At 40.9% G+C, this 24449-nt stretch overlaps 1 protein-coding gene across 3 annotated transcripts in view; it reads left to right on the top strand.

Annotated features, from left to right (window-relative positions):
- The window catches only part of PARD3B (par-3 family cell polarity regulator beta), a 383490-nt gene that overhangs the window by 311859 nt on the left and 47182 nt on the right, over nucleotides 1-24449 (top strand). For all 3 annotated transcript variants that reach the window (XM_084209781.1, XM_084209782.1, XM_084209783.1), the window contains one exon: nucleotides 23120-23255. In XM_084209781.1, coding sequence (XP_084065907.1) covers nucleotides 23120-23255 — 136 coding nt within the window. The remainder of the gene's footprint in view (nucleotides 1-23119; nucleotides 23256-24449) is intronic.

Below are 24449 nucleotides of genomic sequence, written 5' to 3' on the forward strand. Positions count from 1 at the left end.
GTTGCTCTAGCTAAGGAGAAAAAAAAAAAAAAAGGAAGTATGTTTCAGTCAGGTTTATTCTGTACTGCAGTTCTGGTTAAATGATGAATGTGAGCCTAGTCCCATTTCCCTGACTGAAGAGAAACAAGCAGAAGGTCATTATGCTTCTCACAGTTGTGAGGCTCATCCTTCCAGCAAGTCCTTTGCCAAGAAACTGTTTGTTTTTCTTTTGTTTTCCCTTTCTCTCAGCCCAGTTCCCAATCTTTTTATTAACCATCTCTCGTTTTCTCCCCAGCTTCTTGACATACTCATTTTGCCATACGATCTCCTAGCTTCTGGATATGCAAGTAGTTCAGAGAAAAGCCCTGGTGACTTGGCCTTATGCAAGTTTTGCTGTGTAGCCCACTGTAAGATGAATCTAGGTTGCTGACCTCAGGGACCTCACACTCCATCCAAAACCATGACTTTCAGAAAAATCCTCCCCTACATTTTTTCCCTAGCTGCTACTAGTTAAATGGGAAAAAGGGGGATTCTTTCTTTCATTGTAGAGATAATCTTGATTTAATAAAACTGAAGGTGAGTATGTGGGTTTTGTTATGCTAGACTCCTAAGTCTGTGAATGAATGTGTCTATTTTGGAGGTGGAGGAGTTTGACCGTGAGGAGCCTGTTGATGTGTATTAGCACCCCTGTGTTCACACTCCAGGTGATGGGTGTGAGCTCACAGCAGGCTCTTTCTTGACTTTCCAATTCGTTAAGATAAATTAGCGATCAAACTATTCTTAAAAGTAGTCAAAGTTTAGTGGAACAAAAGAATCATTTCCCCCAAGTCTAAAAGTATGAACAAAGGATTACATTTGGAGGAGGAAGAAAAAAGGGTTATCACTGGACTGCTTCAAAATGCTGAGTAGGCCCAGTTAAGAGAGTAGTGATACCTGTTCAGTAAGGGTGGAGAAGTAACTCTTATATGTGACAGGGAGAATGGACTCACTGGAGTCATGAGATTTTTTTCAATGTCTTTACTTCTGCTTGAGGTTATGTAAGGTCAGTGAGACCTGTGCTGACAGGTTCCCCTGAGTTACAGTTAAAGCAATTCCCAGCCTTCCTCCTAATTAAGCAGGGAGAAGCATAATAGAGGCCTGAGAGTCTTCAAACAACGTCTCACAATTTCTCATACATGCTCAAAATAAACTGGTTCTCCTAGATCCCCAGGAAAGCTGCGTACACCTTGTGAGAAGGCTGCAGCACAGGGAGCCGTGGGGTGCTCATCAGATCCACCAGCATTGCCAGGTTCTGCTGCCACCAGGAACAATGCAGGAACTCTGGTAGGGTTTTCCAGCATGGCTGTTCATATCCAGGCAAAGTGCTCAGTACTGTGTGGTGCTCATACAGCTTAACTGTGTTCTGAAAGCCTCACAGTGGAAATCATTGTCATCTCTACATATCCGTAAGATTTAGGAAATTCTTGCTGTACACTGATCTTTCTGCAGTCACAGTTCACCTGGAGTTTACACCACCAGATCTTTAAGATTTTACTACTAATTACAGCATAATAAGATATAAAAGGTATAAGGGGGGCACAGATCTGACTTCAGAATGAATCAGTGGGAATCTTCTCATGGAAGTTTCAAGCATCTAATTGCAGGATAAAACAACTGCTCCTAAAACTTATCCATGACCTTGTTCCCTGTTTGTGTCAAGATGCCAGGGGCAAATAGTTACCCAAGCGCTTAGTTGGCAGCATTGTTGACAGAAAGTATAGGCAAAAGCATGAACCAGATCTTTTGATTAGCAGAAAACTGTAAGAACTGATGTCGTTAGAAAAGCTGAAAATCACTCAATATTGTGCTAGCAGAAATATTGGGAAGAATGATGAGATGTGATGGAAATGACTTAATAGGCAACAGGATGCTGAATAAAAAGACAATAATTGTGATTATTGTCTGACAGCTGTGCAGAGTGCACAGTCGATGACAAACTCTAAAACGTGCTGTTTTTCAATCCATGATCACAAATCCACTGGCACAGACAGTAATCCAAGGGGTCATAGTAAGCCAAGAAATAGTTTATTGTTTCATCAGCTCGAGTCTTCTGATGTAGTTAAGTTGGTATATACTCTGAACCCCTGTGACTGCCCTTGCATTCCCACAAGGGGACCTGGCACCATCTGGAGCCCACGTGTACTGTGGCTAAGGAGCTGTTTCTCTGGCAGGTCATGCAGCAGCAGGGCATTTGTTGACATTGATCAAGGTATCAGTATTGATCTTGGGATGGTCTAAGAGAATTGTGACTGCTTTGTGGAGACTCATGTTAGACTCTCATAGAAAATGAAAGAAACAACTTGTCTTCAACTACATCGTGGTCTGCACCTGAGAGGTCTTTCATTAGGACAGAAAGACAAGAGAAAACCATGTTGTTTCAGATAGGCACACTGGTTATCTCTTTTTATCACTAACTTGTCCTTGATGTCTGGAGGCCATTTTTAGCAAGCAGTGAAGGGTTATTGCATGAAAGATTTTAGACTCTTCAGTTGCCTGCAAAACAGGTAGCTGCCATCATTTTTCCTTTCCACTAAACTGAAGTGGAGAAAAACAAAGAAACAGCCCACAATAAAAAAGATGCAAGAGGAGTAAGTGTGAGATACCTCTAGGAAGTGCTAAAATTGCAATAACTATACCATGCTTGTAGAGCAATAAATGTTCTCTTATTTATTTTTCTCCTTGTTTCTCTCCAGTTTCCTGCCTGTGTACCAGCAGGTGAGTATGACAGTTTTGCAGTGTCACAGTCCTCCGCTGAACATGCACTCTGGGAGGTTGTTAGCCCCCTCCCTCCAGTGAGGAGGAGGAACAAGAAAGTGACAACTAATGTTTTAAAATTTCAAACAACATCCTATCATTCAGTCTTTGACCCATATTTATGGTTTAATGCCTCCAATCACTTAATTTTAATCTTAAAAAATAAATTTCAGCATAATAGTATCTTAGGGGCATTTCTTCTCAAACCAGTATTAGCCGGAACATGTCCTTCAGCCATGGAGTTTATCTGTTATAAACACTTCTGCCCTTAGGCTTAGATGCCTGCTTAGTCCTGCATATGGTTATTACCTTGTAAATGGGACTAAACTGTAAATTATAATTATGGTATTTACATAAATGCATGTAAAACAATTATTTTGAGACTGGCATGTAAGTTGAAGCGTGGAACATGTTTCTAATGCAAGTGTTGTACATGGCCTGGCAATTGAAAAGTACGCAGCAAGGCATCTTCAGAGGAATGGAAGCACAATAAAACATGATGGGTCTTGTAGAGAGGCAGGGAGGGGGCAGCTGTTTCTATGCCTGAGTCACCATAGTGCTCAATAACTGTCTGAAAGGATTGCTTTAACTGAGTACTTATGTGCTGGAAGCGTGCTGCAGACCAGGGGACCTGGGCTGCTTCTGCTCTGCTCTCGGGTCATGTCAGAGGAGGCCTCTTCTGGCTGCAGTCCCTGCTTTACATGTCAGCAGAAACTTCCATAATGTGGCAAAAGGGTGTGAGGCTGTGGAAGAGGGTTGGGGAACAGCATCAGAGCGATAAACCTGTTCCTAGTTGTTATTGATTGGTAGTACACAAATGGCAAGCAGTCTGTAGTCCTTCACCTGAATAAGGTGTTGTTTTCTTCCTTTAACATCTTCTGCCATTCCTGATTAAAAAACAAAAAAAGGAAACCAAAAAACACCAGGAGGCAATTATTCTGTGGCTCTGTATACAATGGCAATGTTTAAGCAGCAGCTGCTTCAGAAAGGGAGAGTAAAGGGGACTGGGGGAAGGGATTGATCTTTTCCTCCTTTTCTCTGTAAATACCACTGTCTGCATCGGTGGTGATGCTTTGACCCCCTTACTACAGAGCTTGAAAAGTCTCGTGCTCTAAGTGACATGTTCTGTCTCCAAAAGTGAATAAGCAGGAGTCTCATTCTCTTTCTTTGAATGCTGTAGCAAATATATTATCAATCTAAACGTGATAGGGTTTGAGAATCCCTCCCAAAATTTAGACTCATTAGTCTGACTACTGGCATTTTTTCCATGTCTGTGTGGCTCCTGAAAGAAGTGTTCTTTCATACCTTTTTGCCTTTAATCTGCACTCTGCCCACTATCTCATTACTATTAGCTGTGGCAAATATACCAGATGTCTGAGCAGCTTCATTGTTCTGTTGTTTTTCTTTTCCAGACTCTAGTGGATAGATAGATGTTAATTTCTCTTTTGTGTTAAAACTCGCCTCTGAGGAATAAGATTACCAGTGTTCAGTCTTTGGCTGCTAGATCCTGAGGTCTCATATCTTTTGAATGCTTTGTCTCAGTTAGTGTTTCTACTAGCTCAGTGCATTTAAAGTGACTGGACTGTTCTTCTTTAATGCTCATGGAACCTTAAATTAATATTCCTTAACTTTAGGAAAACAATTTTAACGTGTTTTTTAAAACAGTTTCTTTATTCCCAGGGTTGAGCAATGATACACAAAGACACCTGCTCTTCCAAGTGGGTGGAAATTGAAAATCATGCCAAGAAAAATGCTGTTTCTCAGAAAAGATCAAAATATGCATTGTTTAAAGCGTGGCATAAACAAAATAGTTTATGTAAGAATCATAGGCCCTTGTTTGGGATGAGATCACTCACTTTTGTGTCCATACCTTTTCTACTAACAGTACTTAGTGTTTACATCTAAAAAGCCATGCATGAATTACTGCTTTCCCCACCAACTTTGTGAAAGATAGCTAGAAAGGTACAGGCACTGTGTCAGCACAGTTCCCACCATGGCCGCTGGTGTGCTTGAGTAACACAGCAGTAGGTCCAAACCTTTAAGAAAACATGTTTCTTTAAAATGAGTCAGAGAACAGCTGATAGATTTACAGGTAACAAATGTGAACACCTTGGATTTGACATTTTTTTAAAGTACAGATTATGTCATTTGTATAGTTACATAAGCTAGAAATTGTAAATTTATGTTGCACAATCTGAAAAGCAAATGATAGCAGGTGGATTCGTGTCTGCTGCTCAGAGAGAAAACTGATATGCAAGTCCTGTGTCCATCAAAGTAAATGGCAAAATCTCCACTGATTGAGATGGGAAATCAGAATTGACTCCCCTGCCTGGTTCTCCCTGGAAGAATGAAGTGATATTTTCTTTTCTGTTTCATTCTTACTATTTTCACAGCCAGGTTACTGAAATTTGAGCATTTCTGCCATACGTCTGCATGACTGTTTTTGTTAAGCGCTTTTATTACCTTTTGGCCTGTTCTTTACATCATGCTATTGACAAATGATTTTTACTTTTTTTTACCCCAAAGTTTAGAGCACAGAATACAGAAAAGTCTGAAACATTAATTGGACTAGACTGCAGCATTTAAAGTAACCTATTCTATCGTCCATTTACCTCCCACATGAAATGAAAACTCTATTTTGATCTGAACTGTCACAGATAATTTCTGCACATAAAACACATCCAGAGACAGCTTTCAAATGGAGTTGTCACTTCTTATTTAGCAGGCTGGGGACTCTCTATTGTTGTCAAACCCTCTTTGCAAAAGCATCACTAACACACTGGTTTGCACAGTTGTATGTAAGAGGAGGAACGGTTGTACAGCTTCCATGAAACAAAAAATTGTATGTAGCTGCTGAAATACTCTGCAGCTGAACTTACCTACTGTTTAAGAGAAAAATCCTTTTTTTTTTTCTTTATGATTACTATTTTTGAGCAGATTTTCATGCTGTGTGCTGGTATGGGGAGGGGTTGTTTTTAGTGTGAATAGTGACAATTACAATTTAAATGCTAGTAGCCAACATTCTGTTATTTTCCCTGACCTGTCCTGGACCAGAAGTTTGGCTTTCATCTCTTCACAAATTTCAAGAATTCTTAAGCAAGCACACTGGGGAAATCTCTGAGTTGTGAGTACAGAACTGCTGCCTCGGAGTGTATTCCCGCCAAAATGCTTAGGCGAGGCAGTAGGGCACTTGTTTCCAGACTGCTATTCTGGTGGTGGCCAACGTGGCCATCTGGTGAGGCCGGCTGGAAGACCCAGCTATGGCATCACAGAAGAAGATGACTTAAAACTTGAGAACTACTATTCTTCAGACTTTATTTTTATAACATTCCATTTGCCTTCGAACGTGATATATTTTCATAAAATAAACTTGCCTCCTGGCCTCACTTGCATTCTCAAAAATTTATGCTCTTGGAATAGGCAGTTAAATAGTAGTAGTGTGTGATTTTTGTTCTATTTTCCTCACAAAGTTGGAAAATTGACCAGGATTAGGGGGTGAAGAATTTGGTTCGTGTGATGAGATGTCCTTTATTGCTGTCTCCACAACTACTTATGCCGGATTAAACAGCAAAACACAAGCTGGCAGAATGCTCTTCTGACCTAATTCTGCCCCACAACACAGATAGGAGACTATCTGCTGATCTAACTGATAAGCATGACTTTGTCAGATCCAGATGGATGTGAAAGGAGTGAAACACAGATGAGGCCCAAGTCCTGCATTTTCTGCAGCTGCCTGAGTCCTTTAGATATCTGCACTCTGCAGCTGGGGTTGGGGGGCAGGACTGGAGGGAGGGAAGCTGCCTGCTGCAGTATGGAATCTCAGAAAAACAAAACTGAAAGCTAGCATCTTAAACATTACTGGCCAAAGTAAATTGTTTTAAGGACCATATCTTCTGTAATGAAGCAAGAGATACAGAATGGAAATCACATTCTGATTTCTAAGCTGTATGCCAGAAGATTTGAGGCTTCTTTGTTCAATGTGTCTCAAACTCCCTCTTGGAGAATGATGTGATGGGGAGGGGGTTTCTCTGTTCCCAGTTTTGCCTGTAAATGCACTGTATTCATGAATCAAATTTAGTGGCTATCCCATGGGGAGCAGTGAATTAGATGGGGAGGAAAAAGGGTAGTTAGGTGCATTAGTGGAAGATATACTTGAATGCAGAAAAATGAGGGAAGGAAAAATCTTATGGTCAATGTGCTTAAGTCAGAGACAGGGCTCATCAATGGGGTTTTAACTTTGGTCATTGCAGAAAAAATGGAACAGATGGAAGCACTCTTTCTTTCATTGGGCTACTTTGCTTTCCTCTCTCTTGGTGGGATGCGTGTACAGACCTGGACTGAATTCATCATACCCAACTATCTGCTGCTCCAGGAATGGAGGCTGTGATCCCCATTTGTGATGGTTGGCAAGCTTATAAAGTTGAGGACTAGGGAGGTGAAGGGATGTTTATCCTACACCAGAACTAGTAATTTTGCAGGCTGCGTTCTCACAGGTGTTCAGTGCATACTTACTATAGTTAGTTACCTGACACCAAAGCAGCTTGGTCCTGTTGTCCAGTAGCTCTATCAGGTTGTTAGTTCTCCTTCATAAAGAAGTGTGTATTCTGTCCACAGTGACTTTAAACAGCATTGAGGTTCACACACTCTGGATTTGTCTTCGCAGCCTGTGTGGGCATGTTACATTTGCCTCCTTCCTAAAACATCAAGTATCATTGTCAGGCATCCTTTGGATCAGTGTTGTTTCCATATTATCCTGTGCTCCCCCATCTGCTTTTACTGATTGCATTGCTCTGCTGTGCGTGGGAACAGGACTGTATGGATTATACATCTGTTCAGAGCCTATTGCAAGGACAGTTTCAGAGGCAACCTCTGCAGGTTCTTCCCCTGCAGTCCAAACCAGCTGGCCAGTGGCCTGCTCCAGTCCCAAGGTGATGGGTTTTGGTTTATATCGGTGTGTCCTGAGAGCACTGTACCATCCAAAGTGCCCCAAAACTTCAAAGCTTGCTTTTCTGCAGCTCTGCTTTCAAAACATGAAGCAAACGTGTCCAGCAGCAATGCCATTTACTGACTCCTGAGAATATCCTAAGTAGTGGTCACACCCTCATTTCAAAGGCAATATATGGGGCCATTATCTGAGCAAATACAGTGCCTGTCACTGAAAATCCATTGATGATGATGAATTTTAGTTACTGATGACTGCAGCCAGATCCACAATGGTGAGTAGGGGGTAAAACATTAGCCCTTAAGCTCTGTGAGTTGCCCTCTGTAAGCAGGTCAGGGTTTCACAAGAGCTCAAGGAAAAAAAAAATATATATATTAAAAAAATTCAAAACCCCTGGAATCTCAGGGAAGAGGTGAGGAAATAAGGAAACAAGGAAAGAAGAAAGAATAACAAAATTAAACAAAACATCCTTTGGGGGGAGGGGAAAAGCAGATTAAAAAGAGATTCAGATTCAGAAGAGAAAAAATTAAGGATTTGAACAGTGACAGGATGTTCTCTTACAGAACAGCAGAAATATTTATCTTTGTAGAAGAGTAAACTTGGGTTGGAAAAATTTCAAGAGTTCCAGGGAAAGTTTAATTTCTTGGTTATCTTCAAGGAGATATATGCAGGGAAACCATGGAAATAATATACTGCTAGAAATATTTTCAATCTGTGGTGGGATGAGGGCATTTGTGCTTTAAAATGCTACCCTGTGAGTATTGGTTTAGTGTCCTGAATGTCATTGTTAAATGGGTTTAACCTGTATGAATCTGAAAGAGTTCAAGATTTTCTTGTTTCTAAGTAACTTCTGCTTGTGCGATGTGACACTGCTGGATACGACCTTTCAGCAGAAAACGTGCAATTCCAGAGGCAGGCCATCTGTAGATCAAGGCTTGATAAAGTTACCTTCCCCTAACACAAATAACTTTTTTTTAGAAATAGAGGCAATGTCATGTCCTCTCATTTCCACAAATTGTTGAAAGAACAGTGTATTTTGTGTATTTCCAGTGGAAACTTAGCGCCAGAAGCAGAGCACACTGATTTGCAGGATGCGATGGGCGATGCTTCCCCCGCATGCCGGACAGCTGCAGCCCGGACAGCAGCAGCGGTGCTCCCGCGGTGCCCGTGCTCAGTGACTGTCCCTGCCCTGTGCCCGCCGTGCAGGGTGAGCCGGGGCCGGTCCCCGCACGGCAGCAGCCCCGCAGCGGGAATGAGCCGGGCCCTGCCCTGCAGTGCCTCTGCCCGCCGGCCTTGCTGTGCCGCTGACAGGAGCCTTGCCAAACGTCCTCTCAGCAGGGAGTTTCAACAGTGATCCGAAGCCACCGTATACAAGTGTCCTGAGCACGGGTGATTGGTTCTTTTGTTTATTTGTCTTGTTCATGTTACAAAATAGAGGTGGTGGAATATGATGTTTGTTTTCTTAGTGTTGACTCGGAGTACCTTTGCCATTAACCACAGCCCTGCCCAGCCTTTTCTGCAGTGCTCACTTGTCAGCTTTGACCACGTTCCCCAGAGTGAGATTTTTCCTCATTTTATAATGAGGAACAGGACGTTCAGGTTTTTCCATGTGTTGCCACCAAAACCAATATTACAGCCAGACGCAGCATCAGTGATGGCAGCGCACAATAATAGCCATCCCACATGCGATTTAGATTAACTGCTCTTCTGTTTAGTTCATATAATGCCTCAACAGCATGATCTGATTTGCTGTTTTCACATAATCCATCATTAATTCTTTGAGTTACAAAATGACATTTTTTAGTAGCAGATGGAGGAAAATGGGCTCCCCTACATTTAGAAGAGAACTTCACTTTCTCCAGCTTCCGTTATGTTGCTTTATTTATCTTTTATTTTAAAGGTGGTTTCATTTTACAAGTACGAGGGTTTTGGGGAGCAGTAATGCTTCTATTAGAAGTGTTGTCTTTAGGCTGCCTTTCAGCATAGGTGGAACTAAGTAGTAATTGCTGACCACAGGCCTCCAGCTCTGAGAGCAAGGGAAGAGAGAAGTGGGTGTTTCGGCAGCATGCACAGATTGCCTCCTCCTCCATCTGAGGAAAATGCTCTTGTGGCTGCCAGAGGAAGCTTTTGGGCTTGTAGAGGACAGCTGTGGCACCCACATGGCTCCTGTCAGTGGTGGCAGCAACAGGAATAGGAGCCATAATCTCAGTGCTCTCCTACCTCTGGAATGCAGGAGAACAAGTAGGAGCAGCTCTTTGGGGACTCAGAACTTGGAAAAAGAGGAGAAAGGCAGTAGAGTTAGAGAGTTGCAAGGAGATGGGGCAGGCTGTCGCCTTCCCACCCTTTCCAGGCACAACAGGTGCAGAAGCTCTGCACCCACTCTTCCCCAGTCTATCAGTCCTTTGCTAATTGTCTTCCACTGCCTAAAATCTTTTGGTCTTTGCCTGCTCTCCTCCCCTTTTCTCCTCAGAGCCAGTTGGAATCTTCCCTGCCTCACTATGAACATTACTCTGCCGTTGCTGAATTGCATTTTGCCACCCCATGAATGAGAAAAAATTAAACTACTTTATCTCGATCATTTGTGCAGCAAAATGCAATTTGCTTGTGTTGCTGCAGGTCCTTGAGCCAACTCTGTCCTGGACACTTTTATCACTTTGCAATCTAATCTGCTGAATATCTCAGATCCTCTTGCATTGAAAGAAAATGTGGGTTTAAGATCTTTTTTTTTTTTTAATCCAGCTGTGTATTTATGCATGCACAAACCCACAGTGATATACATGTCCTCATATATGTATGTATATGTATATACCTCTATAATAAATAAAAAATACATATCACTCTTTGAAAGTCCACACCTAACTTGCTAATGTCAGCTACAGTTGATGGACAGCCAAGTCAGACTCTTTTTATAGTCCATTTCTAAAATGAAACCATAAATTTTAAACCCAGGCTTCATCATTGCAGAGAAAAAAGCTTTTCCAGCCTATTGATGAAATATAACATTTGATAGGATTTATGAGGCCCAGATTCAGGAGGATAATTTGCAGAGCACTTAAAGCTCCTTTTTCCTGCCCTTTGCCTTCCCTCCTCTCAAATACACATACCAAAAAAAGCCATTAGTAAGGAAAAATTATTAAGGAAGATTTTTCTTGATTCCATACAAATGTCAATTTGTGAGAGAGAAAGAGGAAGAAAACAGTTGCAGGAGCTCTTACAGTAAAGGGGTCTAAGTAGAGCCAGGCTGATTCTACGAGAGGAATACTGGCTTTTACTGATAAATACATAGTGTGATTATTTGCTATAATACAGCCATTTGTAATGTGTCTGTGTGTGTGTGTATGATTTTTAATAGTACCGGATGGAATTTATTTTTTTATCACATTGAGATATTCACAAACCAGCCACATCAAGTTAAAAATAAAACCAACACCCAGCTTCTTGGTATCTTGATAAAGTTTCCTTCTGGCTTGTATTACCAGAGTGATAATTTCAGAGGAAAAACATCTTCTGTAACTTGTGATCACAGTATCTGTCAAATGGTAGGAAATGAAGAAAACTGCCAGACAGTGTCAGATTTATTAACAGCTCTAAGAAAACCAAAATTAATGCATTTTCTCTTCTTTGATGGGTTGAAATGTCCATGTGCTGTACTTATCTTAATGGACAAGTGAAGGAAGTAGCACTCATCAATTAAGTCTCTCATTAAGCTGACTACAGCTTAATCTGGAGCACATGCAGGAGTGCGATGTGTGTACCAGGCTGTACCCTCAAAGGTGTTGCAGTTGTTGTTAAGGAGTGCTCATCCCACAGATGCCAGGAGCAACCTGCTGGACCAGGGAGAATGCAGTCCTATAGGGCAGGGAGGGGGGACAGCCTTGGAAACAGTCTGTGCCACTTGTGTCTGGGGAGCTGCTGGCCTGACTTCCATTGGAAAACTGTATTTCCACGTGTTGATAACCAGTCTTCATCCATTTGGGTTGAAACTGCCTATGTAGGATGTGTGCTGAAGCTGAATTTTTATGGAATCAGATAACAGCTGGGTTTTTTGGGGGGCAGGGGGTGTAGCTGGAAGGAGAAGATGACAAGGGATTGTTTTGTCTATGCAAAAAGTAAAAAGCAGCAGCATATATTCTTCCAACATGAATCAATAGTCTTTCCATATGCTGGAATGGGGTCTTTTCATTTTGGAAGGGAACACAGCCTAGTCTTATACCAGACTGTGGCTTTTGCCACCCCTTGAACGGTGACAATTTGACTAAGTTATAAGATTTAGAGTACTTCCCACACACATGATAGAAACTTGGCTGCTAACTTCACCAAAAGTACTTGTCCTGAGCTGCCAGAGCCGATACATGTTTTTCCAGTAGCAGTTTCTGGCTGCAGGGACCAGATAGACTCCTGTTGCAGGAATGAAGGATGAGGTAGACAGGGTGTTCAGTGATGATCAGTGTTCCCAGGCCCTAACACCACCTCCTTCCAGGGAGGAAAAAGGTGAGCTGCTTTGAATGCCCTAAAAAATGCCATGGGGGGATTGGACAAGAATCGCAACAGAGGAGAGGCTGGAGCAGCTAGAGGATGGGGAGAATAAAGGGGGGTGCTGGGCCAGGCCATAGTTATGGACAATTTGTGGATGCTTCAAAGTAGAGAGAAGTGTACCAGTACTGCAGGTTTGATGCTTTGTTGGTGTGTCAGACATGAGCACCTCATCTGAACCAGTGCCAAAAGGAAGAGGTGCTGTTGGATGTCCCATGCCACCTGCAGCCGATCCTCACTGGCAGCTGCTTTGGGAAGTGCTTCTGGGAGATGGGTCTCAAGGGGTGCTGGAAGGAGGCATGCTGACCTGGTGCATCAGGGGAGGTGTTTCTGTACTACAGCTGCCTGTGGGACAGAGATTTGCTTGTATGGGAAGCCAGTAATGGGGGGAGGAAATTGGCATCTGTGGCTGAAAGATAAAGAAGGGAAAGACTTACAAGCATCATGATGAGTACAGAAAATTGAGGCAGCAACACATAAACAGCTGGGAAAGGATTGGTCAGGTGTGTCTCTAAACATGGCAGCTGAAAGCATATGAGAATCATTCTGTAGAGGCAGAGGTGAGCCTGAACCAGAACACTTGCTCCAGCATTTCTGGGACTCCCAGCCAAACACAGAGAAATAGGTTTGATCTTCCTTCCTCAGGCAAGGTATGCCAAAATACGGTTCTGTAGAGTTTGAAGATTCCATTATTTAATTTTTTACATTTGAATTTAGCATTTTTCAAAGCAATCACTGAAAAGGAATAGGGCTTGCCTCTTAAACACCTCTGTTCTCCAAGTGGAAAAGCAAGGGTAATTTCCTATCAGAAGTGCAGTGGAGTTGCAGCTGTAGGAAGGAGCTAGAAAGACAATGTACATCAGTAAGTCCAGGAGCTTCCATTGCCTACATAATGCAAAGCAATAAAGTTGCACTGCTAGCTTGAGGCCTCCAAGTTCAGAAATACTTCTCCAAAATGCATTTTGGCTTATAAACAGTTCAACTCTATTTATGCAGAGCTTGTGATGGAAGTGGGTTGAAGGAATGTGTGCTCCCCAGTCTGTGAATGCAAACTGAACAACAGTGGTCCCAGGACCCAGCTGCACTGAGGGAAGTGCCCAAGGGGGCAGGCTGCTGGAAGGATAGATAGGGTAGCCTTAGAGGCAGCAGAACTTTGCAAAAATCCATCTATCACTTCAGCATCTGTCAGGGTTTTTGTTGAGCAATAACCACAAGCTAAATTTGCCATATATAATTCCAGAGAGAAGTCAGTGGTAACTGATGTTCTGATTTTTGAGTGTGTTCCTGTGAAACTGCTCAAATCTCAGTTGTAGTTTGGAAATACTGCTCTATCAGAGAACCAAAATGAATTTACCTTCAGGGCTGTCCCCATGGTAAGATTGTCATACAATTTTTAGCCTCTTGCACTATTACGGTGTAGAAAATTTAACTATGCCTGTTTCTTTTGCACATCTGTTAAATGTTTCATGTGTCATTTTGGTATATATTCTGAATAAGTGAACTTCAGATCGTGGCACTTGGAGTTAGGATGTTCTGAAGAGTGTGTATGGATTATACCCCTCTGCAAGAAGCCCCATGTGTTAAAAGAGTCATTCGAGCACGCTCAGCAGTGCTTCCACTCACAGCTAGCAAAATGAGCTAGAAAAATTTTCACTTGTTGTCTTTGCTTTTCCTTAGCTTGTAGTTGGAGCGTTAAATGCTTTCTGTGTAAGTCTTACACGCTTCACCTTGCATGTGCCAGTGGCTTAATAAGAGCATCTGCTGTCTGATGATTTTTCTATGCACGTATATTTAGTTGTGCATATAAATAGAATCCAGGCACTGTTAGATGCATATGAAAGTGAACGTCAGATTGAAATGGTAACATATGAGGTTTTCTGCAGTTCCATTTATGAAGTATCAAGTTAAAAACAAAGCTGTGAAGTAGCCAGAAAACTTTTTATTTCTGCAGCCAAAGGCATATGCTTGTACAGCCTAACGTAATTAGGTCCCGATATGTTCTTAGAATGGTCAGTATTTCATGGGTTGTATCATTGTCTGCGAGCTGGTTTTTCATTATGGTTGGGCTTTTACACAGCAGAAAGTAGGAAAGCACTGCTCCAGATGTCTGGCTCCTTTCACCGACTTTGTTGCTGTCTACAGCAAAATTTGAGTTTTAACTCTACAGAGCAAATTCCCTTTGAATCTTTGGATACCCTTAAACAGTATAGTACTGGAGTATGTGTAAATGTCTACAAAGTACAGTGATTGGAGTGGCTGGTTTAAGAGGAGCTATAAAATGGTTCCAGCTGGAGTGCATTCTTGAGGTAAGCTCAAAATGCACTCCAAATTGTCAGCACACTATTCAGAAAAAAACACAAGAAACAAATCATCTTTAGTGTGCTTTGCTTCCCTTAATGCACATAAGGACAGTGTAAATGGAAGCTGGTCAATTTTCAACAGTTTGTGTAAAATTGTCCCTAGGTTTTGCTTCCGTACTTCAGCCTTTGTGAATAAATGCATCACACGGGGTTGTAAGTATACCTGTGTGTATTTCTGTGCTCATAATACCATCTATATTTCAATAAGTATTGTGTATCTGTCCATTAATATTTATATGGAACAGAGAGCCTTGGTTCTTGCAATTTTTAATAAACATTGATGGTGTTACTAGTTTATACAGAGCATTCAATATGCTCCATCAAAATGGCAGCTCTAATTAGGTTCCTTGAATTAGCTAATGGATTTTGAGAAAGATAGCTTACAAAGCTCTTACAGCTGTCCAAGATACTCCTGCCATGGCAGAAAGACAAAAGGCCGCTGGAAGCTACACATTTGAAAGCGTTAGAAATGCGGCTGACAGTTAAAAAAGATAAATTACATTTGTATTTTTTTTCCTGTAAAAGTTCTAACACTGGATTAATGTTAGCCTTGTAGTGACCATTTATTAAAAATACCCAAAAAAATCCAACTTTATAGTAAGGATGTGTTTTGGCTCTGAGAGCTGTGCCTTACCCTGATGCTTTGCACATGATGTGAATTCTTTTTCATTTTTAAAATGTAAGTTATGTCTGTCACAGAATTACAGACACAGAGAACTTGTTTTTCAGTTGAGGTCGAGTTGTCTACCTCTTCTCTAGCTAAGCCAGGTATTAAAAAGCAAACCACATAGAGGATTAGTTGCTGCCACTCTGCCAATGGCATAGATGGGCATGTGTGGAACAAAGAGCAGATGATACAGTCTCTAGTGTGAAATTTGGAGAAGTAATTTCTGAGAGAAAATAGATGGCTACTCTGGGCTTTGAAATTTTCAACAAAGTATGTTTTGGAACATGGGGCAGCGGCATCTACTGTGAGGGAATTCTTAGATCCTCAATTCTTCTCTCACAAGGGAGTGCAGAAATTAAGACTGCACTGAATAGTCACCTTCTCTCCGTCCTGCTTTTGCTTTGTGTGTGGTAGAGAATTCCTGAGAGACTCATGAATGGCTAATTCATTGGAAGTTTGTAAAGTAGTTATTATTTCAGCTTCAGTGATAAGTTTAATAAACAGTAGTGCAAAAAGCAATAGCCTGTAAGTGAAAAAAACCTAGCTCCCAGTTCCAGGCAGGTGTGATAGTCTTCAAGAAATAGAGTTACATTTCTACACTGGAGTTTAGCATTCAGCATTTGCTTTGTTGGATTGTTAAAGCTGCTGTAAATGGAGTTTGGAGGGCTGAAAATCTGCTCTGTGTTGATGTGACCTCTCTATTGTAAATATGCCAGCTGCTTTACATCAGTAAAGTAAAATACCCCCTCCCAAGCTGTGTTGTAATACAAAGTGCCAAAAAAGGCAATTTAAGTACTTTGCCGCGTAAATCCAGATGAAATTACCTTGGAGAGAAGGCCTTCAATTATGCCTCACACGTGACTTCTGCATGATGGATAAAAGGCATAATTGATATCATCTTTAGTGAAGAAACCAGAAACTGTTGCATTGTCTAGAGGCTACTGAAAATACCAGGAAAATCTGTTTTTCATTATTTTCATTGTGTGTTGTTTATAGAGAGTTTGGTTGTTGTCAGCAGCCGAGTCCCTAATCTCCCTGCTTTCCTAGCCCTTCAGAGACAAGTGCACATCTCACATCAACAAGACAGCAGTAAACTGGTCCCATGCCAGAAACAGGCATTGCCATTAACCAGCCCGAACTAGAAAGGCATCTTTTTTATTATTAGTTAAGATCTGGTGATTGCCTTCTTTGATGAGGTACAATACATTGAGCAGAGAAAAGGAAAAAAAATTACCTTTCTTTGAAATAAAGATGACAATCTGGCTACAAACAAGAAAATGTCTGCCTTTTTCTCTTTCCTTTCTACTTGATTGCAAATAATGTGTTTCTGTTAGAGTAGCATATACCATATCTGTTTACAGTGAAGTTAAACCTCAGTGTGCCAATTTTGTTTCCATAAAACAACAAATCAGGCTGTACCTCCCATTATTCCTGGCCAGCTGTAGTCAACTATAAGTTATAAAGGAGAGTAATGGAGATGAGAAGTGGCTGGTTTGAAAAGATGATGCTCATTTGAATGTCTAGGCCGTCTGCCATGACAAACAGGAAAAGGTGTTGTATGTCATGTGAAGGAAGGGAAACATAAAAGGTTGCCTTGTGTCAAGCCACTGAGAGATATTTTATAAACAGTTTGGAAAAACTGAAAGTGATACAAATCTGTTGGTCTCAATCTTCAAATGGTTCTTTTGAGGTTTCTGTAAACATATTGTGAGCTATTTGGGGAAAGAAAAGGTTAATGACATTGCTAATTCATATCATGCAAGGTTCTTTTTCCTTCCTTCTTCCTAATGAGTCTGTAGGAACCTGAGAATATCATCTTCTCTCTTTCCACTAAGCTCCTAATGTCAAGAGGTCAGTAGTGATGTTACAGGGTCAATAGGACTCAATTTACCTCCAGACAAATGGTAGTCATGTGCTGCCCTAGGAGGCTTTGACCTTTTGGACAGAAGTGGTTGTACTGCTTTTATGTTCACCTAAAGAATTGAAAGGTGACAGCATATGTTTCACTGAAGCACAGTTATGAGTTTTTAAAATATTTTAAAACAGATTAAGATTCGGGGATTTTATATACAGGTTCAACTATGTGTAAATGGCTTCTTCAGTGTAATTTGTTTTTCTGCAGTTTGTTTATGATTCTTTATATGTATTTATGTACCTAGAGATAAACACATCCATCTAATGCTGTCTCACAGTCAGTCCATCTATGCAGACCTCAGACAGTCCTGCCTAAATGGAACAGGGCTCAAAGCCTACCTACCAGTCACTTTGCACAAGAGTCCAAATCAAGTGTCCTTGTAATGCCCCTCTCCATTGAGAAAGACAGTAGTTGTGCATACATCAAGTGTGTTCCTGTCCCACAGCAAGAAAGCAGGTGTTGTGGTGGCCAATAAAGCCATGTTCCAGTTCCTAGAAAGATGTCATTCCTAAGTTGGGTCCTCAGTGTGAGGTGTGAGTAGCCAAAACCCAGGCTGGCTTTGGCTGAACATCAGAGGTGGTTCCTGAACCTGCAAGGCAACTTCCATGATGTCAACAACGCATTTCTGACAAGTCTTTCCTTGCAATACCATTTCCTTTACTCAAGTGCATATGAAAAGAACAAATGTTCATTTCTCTCTAAAATCTCTTTTGCTTGGTGGTCACGAAGATGAAAGCTGAATTACAGTAGAATTATGTTCTTACCATTGATTTTCTTTTTATCACTTCCCACTATTCTTTTTATTCCTTCTTACTATTGAGGTTGCAAAAATATCTTTATACAGGGTAGAAATGCAAGGGCTGGAACTGAAAGAGAAACTTACTCAAATATTTATTTGTTAGAACTTCAAAATGGAAGTTTTATCTTAAGTGAAAGATACTCTTACATGCTCTGTTGGATGCCCTTATACTGTGTATCTTTGTAGACCACTGTGTTCCTTTTAGCATGTAAAATTAGTTTTGTTTTGTAGCAGATTGTGAATGGAAGATTGTCCATTCTCTAGAGTCTGTGAATCACGTTTTGTCTTGGATTTGTTTGTTAATGGAAAATTCTCTAAAAGAGTAATTTTCCTTTTTCTTTTTCTTCTTTTTTGTTTGCTTGTTTTGTTTTATTTTAACTTGGAGGCACCAGTTGTTTGCTTAGGGGACTGACAGTCAGCTGGGTGAAATCAGTATTTGAAAGAAGTGGCTGGCAAAAAAGCCCTGTGCAATATTAATGTGTTTAAGAAAACCGCTGGAAACAAAATGTTTATTGCCTCGTTAAATGTATGTTTATATATAGCTTTAAGTGGTTCATCTTACTTTGTATGTGCAACACTTGTTTTTAATTTTGTGTTATCAAGAAAGCTGCAGTAAGAAGTCACTAATTTTAAAAAGGGCATTTGAACTTGAATGATGGAAATACAGATTAGCAATTCAGAAGAAGAACAGAGAGGATATTTCACTGTGTAAAACCTGGGCCATACGTATTAAATACTGATTATGGTGTTTTAATTCTTTGAAAAAAAAACATAGTCTGTCATATTGAATATTATTCAGTGTGTCTGTCATATGTAATATTATTACTATGGTGCTTGTTCATCTCTCTCTTCAGAGGTGATGGGGCAAAATTTCACAGTCATATTTTACACAGTGTCAGAGAGCTGGAAGCTCAGTCTCTCCTACATTATGGTTGCCCTTTTGTCTTGGGCTGTCTGTTCCAGCTGTATTGGTTTGGAAGCCTGTCCCTTTGCACATGCAGTGGGCAAGGTGGGCTCTGTGTGGTGCTTCCAACAGGTGCAGGCACAGGGAGGGGAGAGGAGGATGAGTTCTGATCATTGTTTGTGCAGTTGGTGGTACAGCCCCAGCAGCTGGGCTAGAACGGTCTGTTGGTTCAAACGATAGCACAGACTTGCTTTTCTCCTTCTCCCAAGCCAGAAAAAGTCCTTGTACTCCCAGAAGGACTGTATTTAGGAAAACTACAGAATGACTACAGGAATGTGATTTTTCCTCTTTTGAATGTTCAGATAAGTTTGTTGCATTTTTTTCTATTTCAAAAAAAAAAAAACAAAAAAGGAGAAAAACTTGCAGTGTGTGCAGCTTACTGGAAGAACTGTTGAACTGCTCTTGAGTTTGTTTATGGCTTGGGACTTTGGACATGTTTGTTACTATTGTTTGAAATCAGCACCTAAGTCTTCACAACTCTTTTTGAAGTTTCTCAGAGATTCATTCCTACACATAGACATTATTTTAGAACTTCCCAGTGTCAGCTGCTTGTGAATCAGTCTCCTTACATGTAGCACAATTTCAGGAAATCGTTCTGAAAACAACTAGAAAATGCTGAGCAAACAGTTCTCTCGCAGTCTTGTGACACAGAGAAGTCAGTGAGTACATTAAATTTTGGATCCTGGGAACATGTGATGGTGGGGGGAGTGGTAGAAGTGTGTTTGCCTGGCTCTCTGAAGAATGTATAGCGTGGCTCCAGAGCCATGTCAGGGAAGCAAGCATGCACAAAACTGTACATATGATGTGGACTGTAATATTTATGTTTCCTCAAGGAGAGCCCTGCATTAAATGTAAAGCTACTGTAAAAGAAATCTGTCTGCTGTACTTACCAGGCTTGCTGAAAAGCTTCAGTAAGTGTCCTTAATATACACTGACTTTGATTGGAGTATTGTTTCTATATTTCTTCTGTAAGCTCAGGTTCCTTTACAGTATAAATAGTCATGCATCTGAAACATTTGAACTGGTATTCATCTGCTGTTTCCCTGTCTGAGAACTGCTATCTGATCAAACCAATATTTTTTAATTATGTATTTATAGGCAGATGGGAGAATAGTTTACAGTCAATGTATGATCTTCTCTGCAAATCTTGGAATATTGTGTTGGGTTTTTTTTTAATATTGCCTTATCAGTTTCTTTTTTTTATTACTGATGACTTCATTCTGTTTGAATTCAATGCTTCAGTTTCTTTGGGGTAAACTAATAGATTATGTATGCGATATTTGCACAGTGCTGATTGAATTCATCTGGTGAGTTTGAATGTGGTTCATATATTCACATAATTGTCAGGAGCCAAGTTGAAATTCAGAGCTGTTTCATGAGCATTGCACAGGGCATCATATTTATCTCACTTTGCTCAGGAGTGGGTAAAACTTCCCTGGTAAGCTAGAATGCAGCTCTTTCAAAACCCAATGTCTTTTGCATTTGCGCCTCTAAACCGGTGGAGAAAAAAAAATGGTGGAGCTTTAACTGTATCCTGAAAATATGGAGTGGATGTACTGACCAGCCCTCTGCCTACGTGTTCCTTCACTTTTCTAACAAATTCTGGTGACTTGATGTTCAGGAGATAGTGGAGCACAAAGTTTCAGTAAGTGCAAATAAGCAGCCTGCTAGAGAGGCCTGGATGAATGCTCATGCTGGGGAGAAACACTGCAGTGTGAACTGTTATCAGACACAGAGAACCCACAGGAGAGAGGCACAGGAAATCAGACTTCACGGAGCTGCTTGTTTCCACAGAGATTATGCTTGTGTTTTCACACTAATCCAGATGGATAACTTTCCATGTGCTGCTATCTTTCATTTAAATGTTCCTACTCATTCTCATGGTTAGGGTTTGTAGTTTAATACTGCGTGGCAGAGGTTTGCCAAAGCAGAATCCGTCAGGCCCTGTCTTGTAATGCATATAATCAGCTTGAACTCTGCAGCACCACTTCCACTTGCTGTCTCAAAGGGTTTGAGCAGAAGGAAGTTCACCTACAGGAGACCTACAGTCAGTGAAGCACAGGCTCCTGATTGTCTTGCAATATCTCAATCTCAGATTTAGTTTAAAAAGGGGGTGAAACCCAGTGTGTGTGGTATTTTCAGATTGTCTCTTCAGCCAAAGTACCTGGTGGTAGAAAGTGGATTAGGTGACAGGTACGGTACAGTTTGCAGAGAGCTGCAGGAAACCAGATTGGCTGGAATCAAACTAGACCTATTGCCTGTATTTCAGTATTTCCCCTTAACTAGTGCTGCTTTGGGCTATGTTGTTGGCAAAGCAACAGGGACAATGCTTTGGGCCTTATCTGTATGTTAGCAGCCCTCATTAAACACTTTATCTGTATTCACAAGTAATGTCTGGGGATTTCACAGGTATTGTAGTGCTCATGAGCTATGGACCAAGCTTCACTGTTCTAAGTGATAGTTTCCATTAGCTGGACCTCAGTTTCAGTGTTTTGCAAACCGGAAATGGTTCTCCACTATTTGGCAAGAATTAATGCAAGAACAGAGGCATTTATCTATGGAAGGAATAAAGGTGAAGAGGGAATATATTTTTTTTCCATCAGTAGTCCACAGAGTTTGTGCAAGCCTTCTGCACTGTCTTGGCAGATCATGAGAAAAATCTCATGTGCTCTGGAAGATTTCAGTAAGTCAGCCAGAGAAGCTTGAAACCTCTGGGACTTTATATAGAGTGGATGGATAACTTAGGCTTCAGGAAAGGAAGTCATTTGATTTTTCATGGAAACATACTGTTGCTGCAAGTAACCATTTCCAATCCTAACTGCATATTCAGTTGCATTTGCAGCCTAGGTGGAATTTCTCTTACTTGGTAGTTAATTACCAACCAGTCTAGATTGCTGATACATACTAGAAACTAAGTATTATTGAACTGATGGGTTAGTGTCCAATATTTTGTGCATGCTGTCCAAATTCTGTTTGCGATGCAAGTCCTATAAAGGCCTTCCCCTAGATTCTGGCATACTCTTAGAGGATGCTCTGCTGAGCCTGTGCTCATGTGAGCAAATCTCTGTCTCTGTAATCCACTGACGGTGAGGCAGAGTTAAGATTATAGATTAAGAGAATATACAGTGAAGTGCTGCAAAAACAATGGTTTGAGTTTAGGAGCAGCCACAAATCAATTGTTTAATTAATAATTCCCTGTGAATGCCAGTAAATGCTACTTAGCCATACACTCGGTACTCACCCCAGTGCTGACTACAGCAGGGCAGGAAATATCTGCAGGAAACCTTTATTTTTTTCATTTTAAATATGAAAAAAGTTTTTTGAATTCTTAGCGATTTTCAAGATTATATTTAATAGTTCCTCGTTATAGCTTGAGCTTCCACAGTTGTACAAGCCCAGCTGTAAGGTTTTAGAAGGTTCACTAGGGTCAAAACCCACAGAAAGGCATGTGTTTAACTCGATAAACTAAGCACCTCCGCTGGATTTACCAGAGCAGTTTGCAGTGTATGCAGTTCTGCATACAAGCAAGTCTTTGTGGATTACTAAGTGAATTACTGTTTAATTACCACTTTAAAACTGTAGTGTCAAGATTTAATAGTGTGCTTTCCCATCTCTCTTGCCTACCCTGGATTTTCATGGTTGATGTTTGAGTTCTTTGTATAATTGGGAGGGAGTTTGTGTTTTTTTATGAGACAATTTTTCTGTGCTTCTCTGTGAATAATAGTTTATTCTTTACCTAGAACATATGTAATTTTAGGGAAATTCCACATTTAGCATGGGAGCAAAAGAAAACATTTTTTGTCAGCTTATCATCATCATCATTATTATTAAAATATGATAGTCATTTATAGCCGCTCACAGGAATGTTAAAAGTTTTCTTGTGCTCCCCCATCTGTCTGCATCCATCTGTTGTCTCTTGTCTTGCACTGGAATTGCTAAGTTCTTTGGACAGGGGCAGCCTTTTTTAAAAAGAGGAATCAAGTTCACAATTAGCAGCTTTGTCAATATAAGGAAGCAAAAATGAGGCTGATACGGGCCAGCGGGAACTATGCAAATCGGGAAAATCAAACACAATCCCTTTGTCTCGGGTCTGGCAATTCTCTGTGCGTACCTGGTGGCAGATCTGTGTGTTGATAGGAGCTTTATTTAGCTTTTTTCTCCCCTCAGTGGCTGCCCAGGTGGCGGGAACGCTGATCGTATCCAGAGGCTGCGGAAGGAGTACCAGCAGGCCCGGCGGGAGGGCTTGCCCTTCTACGAGGAGGACGAGGGAAGGACGCAGCTGCCCGACTACGACCAGCGCTGGGTACGTCCTCCGGGGGGTCCTAAGGGCTGTGGCAGCACTCACAGTTAGCAGAAGGTGCTGATTTGTTTGTGTTTTCCAGAAATCCTCTATCAGTTTAACATGAATTTAGGGACTTCATAGAAATGGGGAAATCCCTAATGCCAGCCCACCAAAGAGACAACGTGCCGATGAAATGTTGTCTCTTTGGTTAATAATGAGAACTTGGCTAAAATTAACTCGTCCATGCACTGTGTCTGATTTGGGCCCAGGTTTCCTCCATTAAGCCCAAGACAGAGAGTCACTGCCAAACTTTGTTACGTGTGGTAGCATCAAGGCTTTTCAGATGGATTTTTGGTACTCTGGCTGTTCATCCAGTGATTCTTGGGGTTAACAAGAGCATTAGAAGAGCAGCCTCTCACTGTGCTTAGCTGCAAAGTGAGAGAGAGGAAATAGAGGCATGTCTGTCCTACCCTTCCTTCTGCACATGGAACAATAGCAATCTCACCACCTTACAGCCTTTGCAACTTTTATAAAGTGAAAAATGTAACAATTTGCACCTCTGCATCAAATTTCTTAAAATATTCTATGAGCACTATGGAACTGTTACAGGCGTGGTGTATTCCCTGTTTTATATCTAGGCCTCACACTACACAGAGACATATTATCTACCCCACTACTGCAGAGTAACCTATAACCTATAGCAAAAGCAGAGATTAAATCAACAGTGCCAGATTTTTGAAACTTAAATAAATGCAACAGCCATAGTCTATGGGTACTCAAGAGCTCTGCCTGAGCAAGTTTTGAACTTGGACTCTGTCTCCTTAGAGGTAACTATAATCAACCAGCATTCAAAAATGTAGTTTTGATAAAATGCAATTTCTACTAAATTCAAAATTTTAGTTTAAAAAGACAGAATAGTGTGAAAATCTTAAGAATCTGTATACTTCTGAAGTTTGAACTAACATTGGTGTGAATGCTGAAGTGAAATCTGCAATGACTGCTATAGTATAAAAAATCCTATGCAAGAGTAGACTTTATTGAAATCACAGAGAGATGCAGAGTTAAAAGGGATGTTTTTACATAAATTATCATATATATTTGTTCATTAACTCCAAAACTATTGTTGTATACATTATTCTGATTCAATTACCAAAAGTGTCATCTTTGGCAAAATAATTCTTTCCTTAAAGCTGTTGCCTTTAATCCACTGCCTTA

The sequence above is a fragment of the Fringilla coelebs genome, assembly GCF_963513975.1.
Source record: "Fringilla coelebs genome assembly, chromosome: 7".
Lineage (NCBI taxonomy): Eukaryota > Metazoa > Chordata > Aves > Passeriformes > Fringillidae > Fringilla > Fringilla coelebs.